Below are 19,874 nucleotides of genomic sequence, written 5' to 3' on the forward strand. Positions count from 1 at the left end.
TCATGAATAAATAAATAAAATCTTTAAAAAAAAAAAAAAGGTTCAGACAGTTTACAAGGAACTTAACAGCTTACTAGAAGAATAAAACCAAAATATTTAAAGGAAAACAAAAAAAAATTCACCACCCAACAATTTAAAATTTACAATGACCAGCATCGAATAAAAAATTATAAAGGCATGCAAAAGAACCAGGAAATATGACCTATAACAATGAGAAAAATGAATCAATAGAAACAAATTCAGAAGTGACACAATGATAGAATTAGTAAACAATGACATTAAAAAAATATATTCCATATGTTCAAGAAGGTAGAGGAAAGCATCACTATGAAAAGAGAAATGGAAGACATATATTTTTAAAAGACACAAATTAAACCAATTTTCCACAAATGAAAAATATATTATGTCAAATGAAAAATATTCTGGTTGAAATTAACAGCAGATTATAGACACTGAAGAAGAAAAGATTATCAAACTGAAAATAGCAACAGAACTAACCAAAATGAATCACTGCGAGAAAATTGGGGGAAAAAAAATAAACTGAGCATCCATGAAAGGTAGGACAACATCAAGAAGCCTAACATGTATGTTGAAGTCTCAAAAGAGAAGAGAAAGGGGATACATAAAAATGTTTGAAGAAACAATTCCTGAAAATGTTCCAAATGTGATGAAAACTTTTTCAAACTGATAAATCCAAGGAGCAGAAGAAATATGAAAAAACCACCAAGGAATATCACAATCAAATTACTAAAAATGTTTATCAATTACTGACAATTACTGAGAAAATATGAAAAGTAGCTGGAGGATAAAAGACATTATGTACAGAGAACAAAGATGAAGACAAAAGATTTCTTGTCAAAAATACATAAACCAAAATACTAAAATACTGAAAACAAAAAGAAAAAAAAAATCTAGAATCCTACACTCAGCAAAAATAACATTCAAAAACAAAGGTGAAATAAAGATTTTTTTCAGACATGCAAAAGCTGAGAATAAGACACCAGCACTATAAGAAATATTAAAAGGGGACACCTGGGTGGCTCAGTTGGTAAGTGTCTGACTCTTGGTTTTGGCTGACTTTGGTTTTCATCTCAGGGTCACGAGATTGAGCTTCTTGTCAGGGTCCTCACTAAGCAGATTCACTCTCTCCCTCTTCCTCTGTCCCTCCACCCCCGCTTGTGTGCACGTGCGCTCCGCTCCCTCTCTCTCTCTAAATAAATAAAATCTTTTAAAAATAAAATAATATTAAAAGGAAATCATTCAGGCGGAAGAGAAATATAAGATGGAAATTTGGATTGACACAAAGAAATGGAGAACAGAAATGACAAAGATGCGGGTGAACATAAGACTTCGTTTATTTTTAAATCTCTTTAAAGGATAATTCAATGTTTGGAACAAAAATAGTAATATATTATGAGGTGTATAACTTATGTGGAACTAAAAGTTATAGCAACAACAGCATAAAGCTAGGGGAAAGGAGATGTAACTATGCTCTACAGGAAATGGTTTATTATTTAGAGGTAGACTATGATGATTTAAAGATGTATACTGTAAGGGCGCCTGGCTGGCTCAGTCCTTGGAGCATGCAACTCTTGATCTCAGGGTCATAGGCTCGAGCCCCATGTTGTAGAGATTATTTAAATAAATAAATAAATAAAATCTGGAGTAAGAAGAAGGAAGGAAGGGCAGTATACTGTAAAACCTAGTGTAACCCCTATTTAAAAGAACTATAGCTAATAATTAATAAAGGAGATAAATCAAATCAAATAATCCAAAGGGAGGAAAAGAGGTACAAAGAACAGATGAGATAAACAGAAAGAAAACAAATGGCAACATAGTAGGCTTAAACCCAACCAGATCAATAATCACATTAAATGTCAATGATCTAAAAACTCTAATTAAAGCAGAGATGGTCAGATTGGATTCAAAAAAAAAAAAAAGCAAGAGCCACCATATGCTGCCTATAAGAAAACTGTTTTAACTAGAAAGCCACAAAGAAGCTAAAAATAAAAGGATGGAAAATGATATACCATGTTAACACAATCAAAAGAAAGCTGGGGTAGCTAGATTAATAAAGTAGGTTTTAGGGCAAAAATATTACCAGAGATAACTACTAACATAGAATGCACAAACATTCTAGTGCACAAAGAACATTTACTAAGTATCATAAAATGAATCTCACTAAATACTATGGGACTGAAATCATGCAAAATATGTTATTTAACAACAAAAAAATAAAATCAGAAATTAAGTATACATAGTATTATAATCCAGTGTGGTAAACTGAGGGCATGGTGACATTCCAGCTCTCAGTTCTCATGCTAGAATGGCCACAAAATTTCTCTGGATACATTTGGAATACCTAAATTAGAATGAAGTATCATGCCACCACATAGTATAGATCCTTCAGGATTAAAATGGACTCAGGACTTACTTTTTCATACTTAAACCTTAGGAAAACTCCAAAGCTTTTGCACCAAGGAGTGTGGGAAGGTGGTATTAAAAACTGTAACTCAACTGAGGTTTTACCCTACTCACAGGCTAATAAGTTAGCCTGGCATAGTTTCCTGGAAACATGAAGACATGAGACCCCTAAGTCTGAGATGAAGAAGTTTATCACAGCAACAGCAGTTGTTAAAGAACAAGCATAATAGATAGGTGCTGTGGGCGCAAAGAAATGAGAGAGCGAGTAGAAGGCTTAAGAAAGAAAGTCGGGGGGCGCCTGGGTGGCTCAGTCGTTAAGCGTCTGCCTTCCGCTCAGGTCATGGTCCCAGGGTCTTGGGATCAAGCCCCACATCGGGCTCCCTGCTCAGCAGGAAGCCTGCTTCTCCCTCTCCCACTCCCCCTGCTTGTGTTCCCTCTCTCGCTGTGTCTCTCTCTGTCAAATATATAAATAAAATTAAAAAAAAAAAAAAAGAAAAGAAAGTCGGACATTGGCATTTAAGATTTCTTCAGTGGAACAATCTCTAGTGGCAACAAGGTCCACAGTGTAGCCATGGCAGGGAAATGAAAAGTTGCTGAAGAAGAGGTCCAGACACATTGAGAAGCTAAGGTGATAGATGGGCCTAACATGTGGTTCGATGCTAAAGTCTTTATAGAATGAGGAAGGTTGGGGGCACCCGGCTGGCTCAGTCAGTAGAGCATGCAACTCTTGATCTTGGGTTGTGAGTTTGAGCCCCACACTGGGTGCAGAGGTTACTTAAAATTCAAAAAAAAAGAAAAAATTGAGGAAGCTTGAACAAAGGGAATCAGTGGCAGTAATGAGGAAGACTGGGAAATGTATACCCAGATACTCAAATGTTACAACATAAACCTTAAAGCAATGAATTTCCAGCACTCTAAGGAAATAATGAAAGTAGCACCAGGGGTTTTCAATACTAATCCAGCAGTTTCAATACTAATCCCCCACCCGAAACTATATGAGGTATGGGAGAATGAGCAGCTGGAGAACAGTGTTCTCAAGGAGGAATCAAGTTTCAGCTGAAATAAGAAGAAAAAATATATTAGGAAGAGGCTGAAATATAGGTAAGATTGTTTACCAGAATGGGATTTCTAGAGACTATACTAGAATGGATAGGAAGGAGGGGTGCAGTTGGAGACTGGGATGGAAAGAAGAAAACAGCAAATCTTGCATCATATATACCACACGAATGTGTATCGCCTCCAAAACACAAAAAGTAGGAAGCAAAAAAAAAAAAGAAAAAGTTGCCTCTCTCTCAAAATCACACTCCATTCTAATGCAACTAGTTAAGCATCTTGCACCACTGTCAGTGTTGGCTGACCAATTATATTTTATCCCAATAAAGATTTCTGGTAATCTGGATTGGGGGGTGGGGAAGGGGATGAAAGAATGTTTTGCAAGAGGTTTTGTAAATTTTTAGTGTTGTAACAGGAAAAAGAACAGAAGATGTTGATGATATGTCAACAGGAAGCCATTGTGAGCTTAGACGAGTATATACATTCTTACCAGGTAAGGGAAACAGTGTACCATTATCCTAATATAAAAAGTATCATTCCATATATTTATTAGTTTGAAGAAGGATACAGGTCAATCAAGATAGGTCAAAAACTTTTTAAAGTTTATGCAGATATCACCAACACCTGGGTCATTTACCTTGTTTTTGCCACAAAGAAGTGGATGGTCTTGGTAACATTTATGTTAAGACAAAGACCTAAATAATGTAGGTAAGTTCCATAGCATTCATAGAGCATACAAGCCTAGCCTCTCTAGAAAAGTGGGGGGGGGGGGGGGGGGGGGGAGTTCTGGCATTCCCTTCACTTTCAATATAGAGCAGAAGCAAATGACTCAAAGATACTTTCCATCTCCTTGTATGTTCTGGAAGTGTAGAGCCTGGCTTTAGTTAGTACTCAGAGAAATGTCCTCTCATCAACCTCCATTTTATTTTTATTTATTTATTTTTTTAAAGATCTACTTATTTATTTGAAAGAGTGCGCACAAGAGTGAAAGAGAGCATGCATGAGGGGGGAGGGGCAGAGGGAGAGAGAGAATCCCAAGCAGACTCCCCACTGAGCACAGAGCCCTACTCGGGGATCCATCTCATGACCCATGAGATCATGACCTGAGCCAAAATCATGAGTTGGGCGCTTAACCGACTAAGCCACTCAGGTGCCCCTCATCACCCTCCATTTTAAAAGACAATATTCAAAGTTAAAGTATACGTATAGCACTTCTCTTAAGATGACCTATAATGTTAAAGATATTTATCTATCATAGCCATGAATATATAACTTACCCTGCTCCAAATTTGCTGAAATCTCTCTTAGACTGTAGAGTATATACAGTCAAACCAAGAAATACAGCAGTAGTCAGTATAAATGCTTGGAGAATAATATACACGTCATAGAAAGTAACTGTAAAATTAAAAAACACTGATTAAAATGCATTTAAACATACTCTATATAAAACAGCTTTTTTTCCTGGCATTTAACAGAAATGCTATTTTTCCCCTGTACCTCTTGCCAATAAAAATAATTATGAAAAGATTCTTTATTTAGCCTTTAATACTGGTACAGTAAAACCATACCCATACTGCAATAAACAGTCATTCATAAAAAATAAGGTGGTCACATCATTATGAAGCTAAAGAAATGACTGGAGAGCTAGCGGGTTTGGAGTTTGAGGGATATGGTAGAATGACTCTCACCTATCTCTGTCCCAGCTTAGTTTTATCACCATCTGTGGTGATTGTTCTTTATGACTTAAATATCAATAGGGATGACTCTGGGTCCTGTGGCTGGCCGGGAATTTCTGGGCAGTAGCAGCAATTTTAGCAATCACCTGGTTAATTGCATACCCAGTTCACCAGTCCAATCAAAGAAACTAGGCAAGAAAAATATTGGGACCGTCTGGGGTTGTCTGCCATTCACCAACCCTGCAGAGAACAGGAACCAACCACTAATTGCTTGACACCCAAAAATGCATACAATGAATACATAATTGGGGGTTTTCTGAATACATACCAAATTCCCTTCTGAACTTTTAGAATGAACATCTAGATTGACTGTGTCTATTTTAATTGTAATACAACTGCTTAGCATTTTAACAAAATGCTAAATCTAACCCCTTTAAAGGAAGTTAAGTATTTTGAACCCAAAACCATTTAAGTAATTTTTAATTCTTCAAGGATTAATTTCTATTCCTAAATGCTACATTACCGGAATTTCTCTATCACTACAGGATTAGGAAAGTGAATGCAGAAATGAAAAAACATGAGATTATTTTGCTTGTCAACAATTTCAGTGTAACATTAGGTAGAAAGAATATTATAATTAATGAGGAAAATAATGTTCCATCTATGTATTTCTACCCCCAATTCCAATAACCCTGAAATAGATCTCTCTCCTACATCTGTTACAAATGGTGGGAGCCAAGGAGGACAGAGATGGACTTGATGATAACATTAATAGATAGTAACAATAATAAGTAAATATTAATACTTCCTTTCTATGTTGAGAAATTTCAATTTTATTTATTTTAATAGCTATTATTACTTATATTATGATTCCTTTACAAAAGGAAGAAGTGAATTACCAAACAATATACAGATTCAATAAAACGGGTAGAAAGGTTAAAAGCAGTAATGACAAAAGACAAATATATTAAACATAATAATTAACAATTTACTGTTGACAGTAATAGTTCATTCTAGCCTTTTTTGTACCCCAGGTTAATCATTTTGAGACAATCTGAATTTTTATTGTCAATAAATCATGAAATTTTTTACTTGAGGCATTACATGCATCAAATAATTATAACAGACACTTCCTTTCAAAGACATATTTAACATCTAAGATAAAGCAGAAATTACCAAGTTTCTTGTGGGGCCATTTGATGAAATATGGGGTTATAATAATAAAGCACAGCTCAGTGCAGCAATTTGAGAGGCTTGGCTCATGTGATAATGATAATACATTGCTCAAAATATATTTTATCAGTTCCTCTAAGATCTCTCTAAATTAGGGGGGGAAAGATTAGCTACAGTTGTCTTGTTTTTATAAATGGATAAACATATATGAATATTATTCTCATTCCCATTGTTTTCCTAACTCTTTTCCACTTCCTCTAAGCTTAGTTGAACTATATAAAGTATAAACATTTAATTTGGCTTATATTTTACAAATTCTTCATCCTATACTATGTATTTGAAATATGACATCCCATGATGTTAAGCTTTAGTCCCAAACACCTTTTAACTCAAAAGATTTATCTACATTAACACGTGACTTTAACATATAGAAGCACAATTATGACTTACCAACAAAGGCCACAGTCAGAGCTTCGAATAGTGTCTAAAAAAAGAAACTAAAATTACATAAATGCACATAAAATTGACACTATGTCATGTACATGTTCTAATTTCTAAGAATCCCATGTGATTCCATATACATGATCTCTTTTTAGCTTCAGAGCAGCCTTGTGAATTACATGGGACACATGATAAGCCTACCATAATGAAAATGAGACCTCAGTGTATTGAGTGAGAAGACTTAGATTCTCATAGTGATCCTATCACTCTTTAAACCCTAACTAGATTTTGTATATTTGTAACAGGAAGATACAGAAATAGTATGGGAAATTCCATTTTTCTCACTCTCTGTAAGTAAAAATGAAATTGCAAATGATATGCACATTCATAAAACTTCAATATCACACACAAACACAGGAAGAATAAAATATTTATGTAGCACTTTAGTGTGGCAGTCCTGAAACTGTTCCCCAGTATTCATTCTCTCTTTCTTCCCTATTAACGAACTTTTACCCGGACATATAGCTAGCTGTTCAGATTAAACAATACATTTCTCAGCCTCCCTTGTACCTAGATCTGGTCATAGGACTTTATTCTAGCCAAAAGAATGTGAGTGGAGAGGGGTGCCTGGGTGGCTCAGTCATTAAGCGTCTGCCTTTGGCTCAGGTCATGATCCCAGGGTCCTGGGATCGAGCCCCGCATCGGGCTCCCTGCTCAGCGGGGAGTCTGCTTCTCCCTCTCCCTCTCCCCCTGCTTGTGTTCCCTCTCTCGGTGTGTCTCTCTCTGTCAAATAAATAAATAAAAATCTTTAAAAAAAAAAAAAAAAGAATGTGAGTGGAGAGGTGTACAAATACTAAAAGCAAAGGGGCTTGCTCTCCCTTTTCTCCTCTCACTTTTTTAAATAACTGGATGGAATGTGGATATGGTGGTGAGCTTTCTTATGCCATACAATACTTTAGGAGTACTCGAACCATAGCAGGTGCCTGGGCCCCTGACAACTTCACTACACAGTCACACAGATTTTTACATGAAAGAGAAGCAAACCATCTTGTTTCACCCATGTCACATGTAGCTGAACTCATATCCCAAATAAAAGATTTAGGGATATTGAGTTTTATCCTCTAGCTTCTCTTTCTCCTTAACTACATACCTTTATTTTGTTTTATTTTATTTTAGTTATTTATTTTTTTTCTCGCTTAGCAATTTTATTGGTCCTGGAGAAAGGAAGGAAGTTTGCCCCCGCTTCCCACAGGGGTTGCCACAAGCTCTCACTGTTTCCGGTTGCCATTGATGGGGCGGTTCACATGCTCAGGGGGAGGCCAGGAAGGCCTTGAGCTTGGGCCGGGCACTAAGGCGCGTCACATAGGCCAAGAGCAGGGGCAAGGAGTCCAGGCAGCTGGGGTCCAGGACCTGGTCAATCAGCAGCAGGTCCAGTACGTTGTAGTCGGCGAAGGAGATCCGGTTGCCCACGATGAAGGCCTGGCCCCCCTCGTTCTGGGACAACAGCGTCTCAAAAGGCTTCAGGTACCCTGGTATTGCCTTCAAGTATTCCTCCTTCCCTGCCTCATAGTTAGTGTAGAGGAGCATGACGTATTTGCAGCGAAGGTCCTCCACACCATCGTTCACCACATCCAGCAGGGCTGCCTCCCGATGGTCCTTCCCGGACAGCCCAAGGGAGCAGCCCAGGTGTCGCAGGATGGCATTGGACTGGTACAGGGTGAGGTCTCTGTCCTGGAACCTGGGGAGCTGCCCATACAGACAGGAGGCCTTGAGCGGGCCCTGCAGCCAGCTCTCCTTGGTCACCACCTCCTCCTTCCAGCTCTGGCCCTGGTCAGCCAGCAGCACGTGCACGGCTTCGCAGCGCCCTCGAACTGGAAAGTAGACAATGGCGTAGGGCGGCACGGCTGCAACGCGGGTGCGACGGCAGTGGCAACGGAGGTTGGCGGCACAGCTCCTCCTTTATTTTGTTTTAAATGCTTACTGTAGGGGCGCCTGGGTGGCTCAGTCAGTTAAACGTCCGACTCTTGATTTCAGCTCAGGTCATGATCTCAGGGTCCAGAGATGGAGCCCCACTTCGGGCTCCACCCTGAGCCCGGAGTCTGCTTGAGATTCTCTCTGTCTCTCCCTCTCCTTCTGCCCCTCCCCCCACTCACTCTCGGGCTCTCTCTCAAATGAGTAAATAAATCTTTAAAATAAATAAATAAATAAATGCTTACTCTTGTTAGATTTTACCAACTATCTGACAGACCATATCACAAAGGCAAAGCCAGAAGTAACATCAGTGGCTATATACTCATACTCTTGGTAGCAGCACTCCCTGTAATCTCCCCACCTGAAATCAAGAAACCTATCAGAACTAGAGCAAAAATGGCATTAGAAGTTGTACACAGATGTGGAGGCAATGAAGGCACTGCCCCATTTTGTCAGAACGTTGCTGGCAGTGTCAGAGAAGTGGCAGCAAAAGATGACGGAAATATTTTTTTCTGGAAAAATATGATTAAACCTCACTCTTGATATTTGTGACATGATTTTAGGTAAGAAATCCTACCCCATACTCACGTATCCAAAGGAAACAGGAGAGTATGAACAGGAGAAAAGATAATACTAGGAAAATGTAACACCACCCTAAAACAGTACTCAGGAAACGAAAGAACCTAAGATTTAAATGAAGAACCTTTCCTGTAATTGAAATTTCTGAAATCATGACTTTTCTTTCATCATATTAACATAAACTTGTTACCAGAATTCACAAACTTTCTTTAGTTTAAAGCAACTGAACCTGGTAAATAGCATTTTCACTCTTATTTAACTATAAATATTATTAATATTAGTTTGAAATGTTCTGAAGTAAATTTTTGGTTAGAACCCAAAGTCATACTGGATAAGAGAACAAGAAAAATAATTTAAGAAACATATGACTTGAGCCTTACCAACTTATTCTGGTCATATTATAGGATTGGGTTTTTATAGGTAGTAGTTTGGGTTTTCATTTTTAGAAACCTCTAAACAAACATGAGCTAAAGTTCCCCACTTATGATATTAAAAGGTATTAGTAGAGCACATCAATTGAGCAAAGTGGTCCTTTAAAAGAACAAAGTACTAAGATAAAAAATAACAATGAGGAGTTAATCATAAAGATTTTAACTTAAGATCTATGAAATTAAGGCTATAATTTTTTCCTAAGAAAATCAGAGATCAGGGGTCCAAAGTATCACAGAGATAATCCACTTCAATGTGTTCATTTTACATATGAGCAGACTTAGGTACAGAAAGGCTAAACACCCTGCCAAATGCCACATAACCAGAAAGTGGCAAAGCCAGGTCATGAGATTCCACTTCACGATTTTTTCCACTATACCATAATAGTCATAGGGAAAAAAAAATCTGAAACCGACAAATGTTAAAAATTCTAAAATTATTTGTAATTTATTAAACTTATAAACTTATGAAACTTAATAAATTTGAATTTATTATAGTTCAACTTTATTGAACTTCTTAAAAACATTAACTTCGTTCTGCTATTATATACATATTTGCATTCAATTAAATAATAAAGTTAACACACAGGAATAAATGTTAAAGTAACAGATATTGTCAAAATACTCACAAATCCAAAAAGCAGGTACAGGTTAAGGGGATGCTTATGTCTGTTTACAGTCAATGCTAAAACCAAACCCAAAGATCCAAGGGCAAACATCAAAATTAAGGCAGGACTGAAAGACAAAATTAAAAGCATTTTTAAGTTTAGAAACAGTATAAATAGTATTAACCCATTTAATAAAATTTGTCTATTTTCTTTGTTTGTGAAAGTAAGAAAAGGAAATCTGGAAGGAACCACACGAAACTGTCAAAACAAATGATTTTTCTATTCAGGGAATTTGAGGAGTGTGAGCTGGGGAGGAGCAGCAAGACAAAGAAAAGAGCCCACAATGAATGAGGAAGACTTTTCCTTTTTACTTCATGAACTTCGAGCATATCTGAATCATTTTTGCAATTAGCATACTGTTTTTAACAGAAATACAATAAAGAATAGCTATTAAACAATAAGCAAATTTTATATACATTTACTATATAGCTGTAATCTAAATTAAAGAACTCTACCCCAAATAGCAAACTCATTTTTTCTGTAGGGGGAGGGATGATAAAATTGTCTACTTCCAAGAAAATATTCATTCCTTATTTTTCCTTTAATATACAAAACCTATATAACTTCCAGCCATAGAAATAATTATTTTGGAGGTCAGATCTTAAACAAATTAGGGATGAACCATATGAAGCTCCTTTTCTCAGTGAAAATTCTCAGTGAAATTATCCTAGTCATGAGCCAACACTAAGAAAAATTATACATATATTTATTAAGTACCTTTATTTTTCAAGCACTGTCTTAGGCTTTGGGGACTAGGCATAGATATAAAAAAACCAAAAAACTTAAAAAAGCTGCATACAGTAAAAATTCTTATATCTGAGGAGATGAAGGTTTAACCCTACAAAACTATAAGCTAAAAAGTTCAGAGGTAAATACCATATTGCAGAACATTTTTCTTATCAAAACAAAACTAGTCTTATTTATGAGTTAATAATGAACCTTTTTTACATTCTAACCTCAGAAGTTAATAGAAAAAAAAAAAGAACTTTGCTTATAATATGGCCTTTTGATCATAAGCAGCAGCTGAAAATGTTTCAGAATCATCACCTTACCTTTCATGGACAAATGTCCGTATAGACTCAAAGTATAAAAAAAAAGAAGCTGTCACTGTAGTTAAAAGAACTTGCAGAGAAAGGATGCTGTAGACTTTTCTTAGAAAGGCTGAAAAAGAAAAATAATTACACATGACTATTTTCTTAAGCATTTATCATAGAACAGCAAGATCAAAATCTGTTCTTAGAAACATTAAATTTTTATATATAATCTTTAAATCTTAATCCAAATAATGTGGTCTGTAACTTAAACTAAACAACAACAACAACAACACTTCCAAAGAAATCACAAATTTTAAATGGTAACCATCCCTCAAGAAGCATGAGTTTAAAAAAAAAATTAATAGCCCATAATGAAAGTGTTTTCAGCAATGGGGCGCCTGGCTTGCTCAGTCAGTAGAGCGTACGACTCTTGATCTCGGGGTTGTTGAGTTCAAACCCCACATTGGACATAGAGCTTACTTTAAAAAAAAAAAGAAAGAAAAGAAAATGCTTTCATCAAAATAAAAAGAAAGTATGAAACACATATTTGTACACAGCAGCATACAACAAAGCAAAGGATTAAAAATAGAACATTTCTAAACAACAAATCTATCTTGAGACTGAAAACCAGGAAGAGAAAACATATGGTTAGATATAAATCTTTAGAAAGGAATCTTAATTTCCAAGCAGTACAAATGCTTTCTCAAAATGAAAACTTATCCCTAAAAGGCAAATATATAAATTTACTTTCACTCACCTGCTTTTATTTCTCACTTACAGTACTTCTGCCTCTAGTTTCCATACAATAAGAAATTCTTACTTTCACCATATTTTATTATTAGCATCCATAAATCAACTCCAAAGCCTAATGATTAAAAAACTTAGTAAAGTCGTCTGACATAGAGATGATATAGATACAGTGAACACCCAACTCACAACCAGTTTCAGAAAAGAAAAAAAAACATTGTTTCCACCTCCTCTATGTACACATACCGATAATAACATCCCTTCTCCCCTCACCCCCCTAGCTGCTAGTCATCTTTCAAGACACAGCCTTTCTGATTTCCCCAGTCTGAATTAAATGCTCCTTCTGTTTCCAAGGGGCCCTAAACATACTTCTAATCACTTCATTTTATAATAAGTCTACTGGCCCTTCACTCTCATTAAACTATAAAGACTAAAAATCTCCCTAATAATAGGGAACATGTCTCACTCATTTTTATACCCAACATCCAGCCAAGTGGATGGCACACAATACTCAGTACATTTTATTTGCTTTTATTTATTTATTTATTAAAGATTTTATTTATTTATTTGACAGAGAGAGACAGCAAGAGAGGGAACACAAGCAGGGGGAGTGGGAGAGGGAGAAGCAGGCTCCCCGCTGAGCAGAGAGCCTGATGCGGGGCTCGATCCCAGAACCCTGGGATCATGACCTGAGCTGAAGGCAGACACTTAATGACTGAGCCACCCAGGCACCTCTTTATTTGCTTTTAAATAATTTATAATGAATTTATGAAAGGTGAATTTTGCCACTCAACTGTATTACTCTAAAACAATAGCGGAGCCACGGAACTTTCATAGAGCACTGACTGTGCTTAGGCAGGCAGTAAAAACATTGTTGAATGACTTTCACCCAATAAACAAGATGAAACATCGTCTCTTGCTTCTCATGGCAATGCTCATACAATAAATGTTCTCTTTGAAAAGAATTCCTACTAAAAACCTGGCTTCCCAAATGAGAATGAAGTACTTTGATGGCATGTCAGCCAAATAACAAGTAATAAATATTCTATAAGAATAAAGGAATTTTCATAAATACCAAAGATTTAATCCTTAAAATGACCCCAAATCGTATCTTATATGTTTCCCTCTGTTACCTTTTCCAAAATATACAGTGAGTTTTTCCTGATGTCTTAAATAGGTTTTACTGAACAGATAATTTAACCAATGACTCACAGTAACACTGATTACCAGTTGTATTTTGGCCCACGTGTAGGTATATATCTTGAACGGAAAGGAGATAAACAGTGCTAATCTCCACAACAGATCTATAACTTACTTTCTTAAAAAGGCCCTGATGTCTGCATGCTGTGGAAGGTCATTTCCACCTTTTTCACAAAAGCAGAGAAAAGCACATATTACTGTCACAGACAATGTTATTTGGGCTATCTTTCTGCAAATTTAATTACTAAACTAAAGGCCAAACTACTATTCCCTCAAGGGATTTTCCAGACTGCAAAAAAATCATATTCATTAATTTTGATACCCTATTATATGTACCTCACATAACTCAAACCCATTTCATATATTTTCTCAAGTGGTGAATGTTAATGTTAATTTTTACTTTTTGGAACTGTTCCACAGTTCAAAATAGTGTATTTAATATTTATTTGTATATGTGTGTATGCACAAGTGTATGCACGACTATAATAAAAGACTGGAAGAATATACACTAAGGTATTAATAATGGTTTTCTCTGAGCAACATGACTAAAGATGATCTGCATTGTTCAGTTCCTTGCTAATCTGTGTTTTTTATTTATCCAGTAAATATTTGAAATAGAAAAAGATTTTAAAGAAACCTGTGCGAAACTGGGGCAACCGGCTGGCTCAGTCAGTAGAGAATGCAACTCTTTTTTTTTTTTTTAAGATTTTATTTATTTATTCGACAGAGAGAGAGCGGCAGGCAGAGGGAGAGTGAGAAACAGGCTCCCCACTGAGCAGGGAGCCCGACGTAGGGCTCTATCCCAGGACCCTGGGATCATGACCTGAGCCAAAGGCAGATGCTTAACCAACTGAGCCACCCAGGCGCCCAGAGAATGCAACTCTTGATCTCGGGGTTGTAAGTTCAAACCCCACATTAGGTGTAGAGATTACTTAAAAATAAAATCTTTTTTGGGCGCCTGGGTGGCTCAGTTGGTTAAGCGACTGCCTTCGGCTCAGGTCATGATCCTGGAGTCCCGGGATCGAGTCCCGCATCGGGCTCCCTGCTCAGCAGGGAGTCTGCTTCTCCCTCTGACCCTCCCCCCTCTCATGTGCTCTCTCTCTCTGTCAAATAAATAAATAAAATCTTTAAAAAAATAAAATAAAATAAAATCTTTTTTTAAAAAACATAAAGAAACCTGTGCTAAGCCAATAAATCCGTCATAAAAATAATCCTTATGCCGATTTTCTAGACTACAACTTTTCTAGACCCTTTTTAAAAAGGACCTTAGGGGCGCCTGGGTGGCTCAGTCGGTTAAACTTCTGACTCTTGATTTCCGCTCAGGTCATGATCTCAGGGTCATGGGATGGAGCCCTGCATCTGGCTCTGCACTCAGCAGGGGGTCTGCTTGAGTTTCTCCCTCTGCCCCTCCCCCCACTTGTGCGTGGGCACACTCTCTTTCTAAAATAAATCTCTAAAAAATAAATAAAAAATAAAAAGGATCTTAAATCAAATTCAAAGAAAAAGCAACATTTGACACTCATTTTGAATAATTAATATAAAACACAGCAAAGGCTATATATACCAAGCTCACAGAGAAAAAAAAAGAGCCGATAGGAAAAGAATATAAGCCAAACAGCAATTATCTTTCAATTTTTTCTGAATCCTGATTTCTCCCCCTTCTACTTTTATTTACCCCCTTTCTACTCAAACTTAACATGGTCAAAACAGCAACTCTTCATTTCTATCCAGATCTGTCCTTCTCCCAGTCTCCTCATCAGTAACCAGCACCAACATTCCCCACACCAAAAATGTGGGCATCATCTCTGATTTGCCTCCCTTCTCCCAATCCATCCACACCTACTGGAGCTCCCGCTCACAAATTACAACACGTCCACCTCTTTGGTCTCCTCTGATATCTTTCTAGTTACAAGCTGTAGGATCTCTCATCTACTACTAAAGTCCTCTTCTTACTGGTCTCCATGCTTCCACTCCTGTCCCACCTATTGTCCCAAACCATCCTCCACGCAGCAGTCAGGGTGAACTTTTTATAAAATGAACCATGTCACGTGACTCCCTGCTTAAACACTTAGAATAAAATTAAAAGCTTCTATGGGGCCTACAAGGCCCTACCCGATATACAACTTTTGCAACCTCAGCTCACACCACTCTTCCTTTCCTCACTAGCTTTACCCACACTACCTACCTCTCTGTTCCCCAAGCACGCCAACTCCTTCTTTGTCTGGGCTTTGCCCTTGCTGTTTCCCCTGCCTGGAATGCCTTTACCCTTCTTTACATGGAATGGTGGTTTAAAACATCCACACTCTTTGACACTCCCTTCAAGGGACTCACTTCCAATAAAAAGAATAAGGCCAAGCGACAATGTGTGTTATTTCTAATACTAAGTCATAAGAGGCAATTTTTTATACCTCAGTTAAAAAAAAAAAAGTAATTAGGGGTGCCTGGGTGGCTCAGTCGGTTAAGCGTCTGCTTTTGGCTCAGGTCCTGGGATCAAGCCCCGCATCAGGCTCCCTGCTCGGACGGGAGCCTCCTTCTTCCTCTCCCTCTGCCCCGCCTGCTTGTGATCTCTCTCTCTCTCTGTCAAATAAATAAATAAAATCTTCTAAAAAAATAAAATAAATCAACCGAAGTATTTCTTTAAAAAAAAAAAAAGTAATACAGTTACCTACTTGTTCTTTCTTAGAGGACTCACTCTAAGGCATTGTTTCTCCACCTTTTTTCATTGTGTGCCTAAGGAGCCTTCTGGATATTATTTTCCTAATAGTCCTCCAATAAAATTTTAATGCCACAAACAAACTACATTTGTTTATGTACCATGGCTCTTTGGAAGGCTACAAACCCGTGTAAAATCTGAGATTTTTTTGCCCTCCACCTCAAGAACCAGTTTTCACCCTCTTGGAGGCCATTATTGGCCCCACAGAGAATGAATGCTATGGGAGAAGCCAGCTGCCAATGTTGTAAGGAAACTCAAGGAGTCCTATGGAAAGATCCATGTAGTGAGAAAGTGAGGTCTCTTGCCAACTGCCAGTGAGAAAAAGGTCTTTTGCTAATAGTGATGTGAGTGAGCCTTCTTGGAAGTACGTCCTTCAGTTGACTTCAGCCCCAGCCAACATTTTGACTAGATCCTATGACAAATCCTGCTCTAGAATCAGTAAGATGCCTTGCTCTCAAAAACTGATAAAAAAATATTTATTCAGGCCACTACGTTTTGTGGTAATTTGTTACACAGCAATAGAAAACTCGTTTAGATTTTGGTACCTGAAAGTGGGGTCCTGCCAAACTAAAAACCTAAAATATGGAAGAGGCTTTGGAATCAGGCATGGGTGGAAGACAGCAGGTCTTTAAGGTAAAAACTCAAAAAACCTTGAAGAAACTGTTTATAGGAGGATGATACCTTTGAGGAGGCTGTGGGTCACAGCTTAAAGGGAAGTGAGGAAAACCTTATTGGAAACTGGAGGAAAGGGGCGCCTGGGTGGCTCAGTCGTTAAATGCCTGCCTTCAGCTCAGGTCATGATCCCTGGGTCCTGGGATCGAGCCCCCCCCGCACCGGGCTCCCTGCTCGGCAGAAGCCTGCTTCTCCCTCTCCCACTCCCCCTGCTTGTGTTCCCTCTCTCGCTGTGTCTCTGTCAAATAAATAAAATCTTTAAAAAAGGAAACTGGAGGAAAGTAAGAAAATCCTTGTTTTGTAGTGGCAAAAAAAAATTAGCAACACTGCCACCTGTGGGAACATGGAAAGTAGAAAATGTACCTAACAAAGTATGGCATCAAACTAAGGAGATTTCCAAAGTATTGAAGGTACTTGCTGGCCTCTTACTGCTTACACTAAAATGCAAGAGGAGAGACAGAGGACGTGATCATAAAATCCTTTGTTAAAACCTCACAAATTTCCAATTTTGCACCTCAGAGAAACCATTCAAACAATAGGGCTTCTGAGAAGCTTGAGGAAATTGTCACTCCTCTAAGCTCACTCTAAGACATTTCTGGGTGTGGCTTGTATCTAATGGAGTGAACCATTAAGAATCACAGGAAACCCACAAAGTTTTTGGAAGAATTTTACTGGAAAAAATACTACCACATTATGCCTGTCTTACCACTGGATACTGGGTATGTGGGTACAGATTGTCTCTTTAGTTCCAAAGTCTTCAAGAGGAAATATACTCAGAGGATATTAAGGAACTACACCCAAGAGGCCTCTCCACATCTGAAATTGATTTAGATGACAAAATTCTAGATTTTGCACTGATGCTATACTGGAATAAGACTTCTAGAGGGCATTAGCTTGCAAGTGGAAAACAGAAAAACTTGTGACCAGAGGAAAGGCTGTGGTAGTTTAAAACATGCCTACCAATTATTTGACACGGACCTTCAAAAGGTGGAGCCTAAATCCCCTCCCCTGGAGTGTGGACTGGGCTGAGTGTCTTGCTCCGAATGAATACAATAAGGGAGATGTGATGGTGTGTGATAACCATGACTAGTCCATTAAAGACACTATGGCTTCCTAATTGCTCTCCAATGGATCACTTGCTCTGGGGGAAGCCAGGTTCCATGCCATGAGGACACACAGCAGCCTATGAAGAAGGTCATGTGGCAAAGAACTGAGAGGCCTTCTGTCAACATCCACATGAGTAAGATTTCCAGGAAGCAGACCCTCCAGCCCAGTCATGCCTTCAGCTGACTGCAGCCACAGCCCCCATCTTGAGTAGAATCTCATGAGACACCTTGAGCCAGAACCAAGCCAAACCTCTTCCAGATTCCTGACTCTCAGAAACTGTGTGAGATAATAACTATGTGTTGTTCTAAGCTACTAAGTTTGAGGGTAATTTTTTTATAAAGCAATAAATAATTAATAAATGTAGCTAGCTGCTTCTCATAGATCACCACTGCCATCTCCTTCAAGAGCTCTTTCCCTGACCATTCCTTAACTAAAACTGCTGCCACTTGAAACCGCAGCGTCTGTTCCAGCACTCTCTTGTCTTCAGAGAACTTATCAAAGTTAGTAATCTATTTATTTGCTTATTTCTTTAAGGTCTGTCTCCCCAGCTCCCCCATCCAAATTACAATTCATAAAGACTGAAATGTTGTCTGGTCACTGCTATATCCTTAATATCAGTACAAGGCCCAATAGTTTTGTAAATAAAGGAAAATGCAAAATTAAAACAAGGCAATATTTTTTACCAACCAGGAGAGTCACAAACTAAGGCTCATGGGCTAACTCCAGTCCACCACCTGATTTTATAAGTAAAGTTTTATTGGGCACAACTACGTGCTCCTATGTATGTATCATCTACAGCTGCTTTTGCGTTACGCAGGCAGAGTTCAGTAGTTGCAACAGAGGCCTCAAGGCCCCACAAAGCTGAAAATATTCACGGTTTGGCTATTTGTAGAAAATGTCTGCCAACCCCGGCTCCAACAGACTGCCAAATATTAAAGAGTTTGATGATACTCCGTGTTGGTGAGGGTGCAAAAAAGGTACCCTCATATATTGTTTGTTGAGAGTCAACAGGTACAATCTCTTTGGAGGGTAGTTGATGACATCAATCACATCTAAAATGCACATATTGTTCTGACCCTATAATTTCACTTCTGAAAATTTACCCTAGAGCAGTATTTGGAGAAATTCACAAAGATATGGAAGGATTTTCCCTACAGCACTATTCGAAGAAATAAAAAAGTAACAGCCTAAATCTATCAAATATAAATATCAAGAGGAGATGATTAAATAAATTATGGTACATACATACTATGAAAGCCCACTGTAGTTAAAAAGAATATAATAAAGCTATATGTACTGCTATTTTTTAAATAAAAAAAAATTATAAATGAAAATACAAAGTTGCAGTAATGTATAATATAATCCCATAGATTATAATGTTCTGCTTCTGAGTCTATAAAATAGTATGTTTTAGTTGTTTCACATATATACATATAGCTAAGATAGACTAGCTTAATATTATATGCTATTATATGTTACATATATATTGTATGTTACATATATACATATATAATATACATATATATTAGACTAGTTTAATATTATATGCTATATGTTACATATATATTAGATAATATATAATATATATACATATATATAATATATAATACATATATATTATATGACTATTATATGTTACATATATATTACAATTACTTAAACTAGGTTAATTGGTACCGTAAAGAGTTCAAGATAGAGACTTTACTCAGAAATTCATTCTCACATAATTTGTCTGTAGCTTCATGATTTGTGTTTTCCCCCAATGAGCCATGAAATTTTAGATATAATATTCCAAAAGTATCTCCCAGAAAACATACACATTACATTTTTAAAGGAACCTCTTTTTACTGCATCTAAAGGCAGTGAGGAAGTAAAAGTTTTGAAGTCACAGTTACTCTCCTTAAGGCATTAGGTTAGCTAACTTAACCTGCTTAAAAAAAAAAAAAAAGCTTAATTTGCTTTAAAAGTGGGGGTGAGGGTGCATTTTT

At 37.4% G+C, this 19,874-nt stretch overlaps 1 protein-coding gene and 1 pseudogene across 2 annotated transcripts in view; both read right to left on the reverse strand.

Moving 5' to 3' along the window:
• TMBIM4 (transmembrane BAX inhibitor motif containing 4) overlaps window positions 1-19,874 on the reverse strand; it is a 28,838-nt gene that overhangs the window by 2,289 nt on the left and 6,675 nt on the right. For both annotated transcript variants that reach the window (XM_036094723.2, XM_078076234.1), the window contains exons 2-5: window positions 11,466-11,574; window positions 10,375-10,480; window positions 6,777-6,810; window positions 4,755-4,872 (exon numbers count right to left, since the gene is read on the reverse strand). In XM_036094723.2, coding sequence (XP_035950616.1) covers window positions 4,755-4,872; window positions 6,777-6,810; window positions 10,375-10,480; window positions 11,466-11,574 — 367 coding nt within the window. The remainder of the gene's footprint in view (window positions 1-4,754; window positions 4,873-6,776; window positions 6,811-10,374; window positions 10,481-11,465; window positions 11,575-19,874) is intronic.
• LOC118537364 (glutathione S-transferase P pseudogene) lies at window positions 6,817-9,320 on the reverse strand (annotated as a pseudogene).

The sequence above is a fragment of the Halichoerus grypus genome, chromosome 6 (assembly GCF_964656455.1).
Source record: "Halichoerus grypus chromosome 6, mHalGry1.hap1.1, whole genome shotgun sequence".
NCBI classification, from domain to species: domain Eukaryota; kingdom Metazoa; phylum Chordata; class Mammalia; order Carnivora; family Phocidae; genus Halichoerus; species Halichoerus grypus.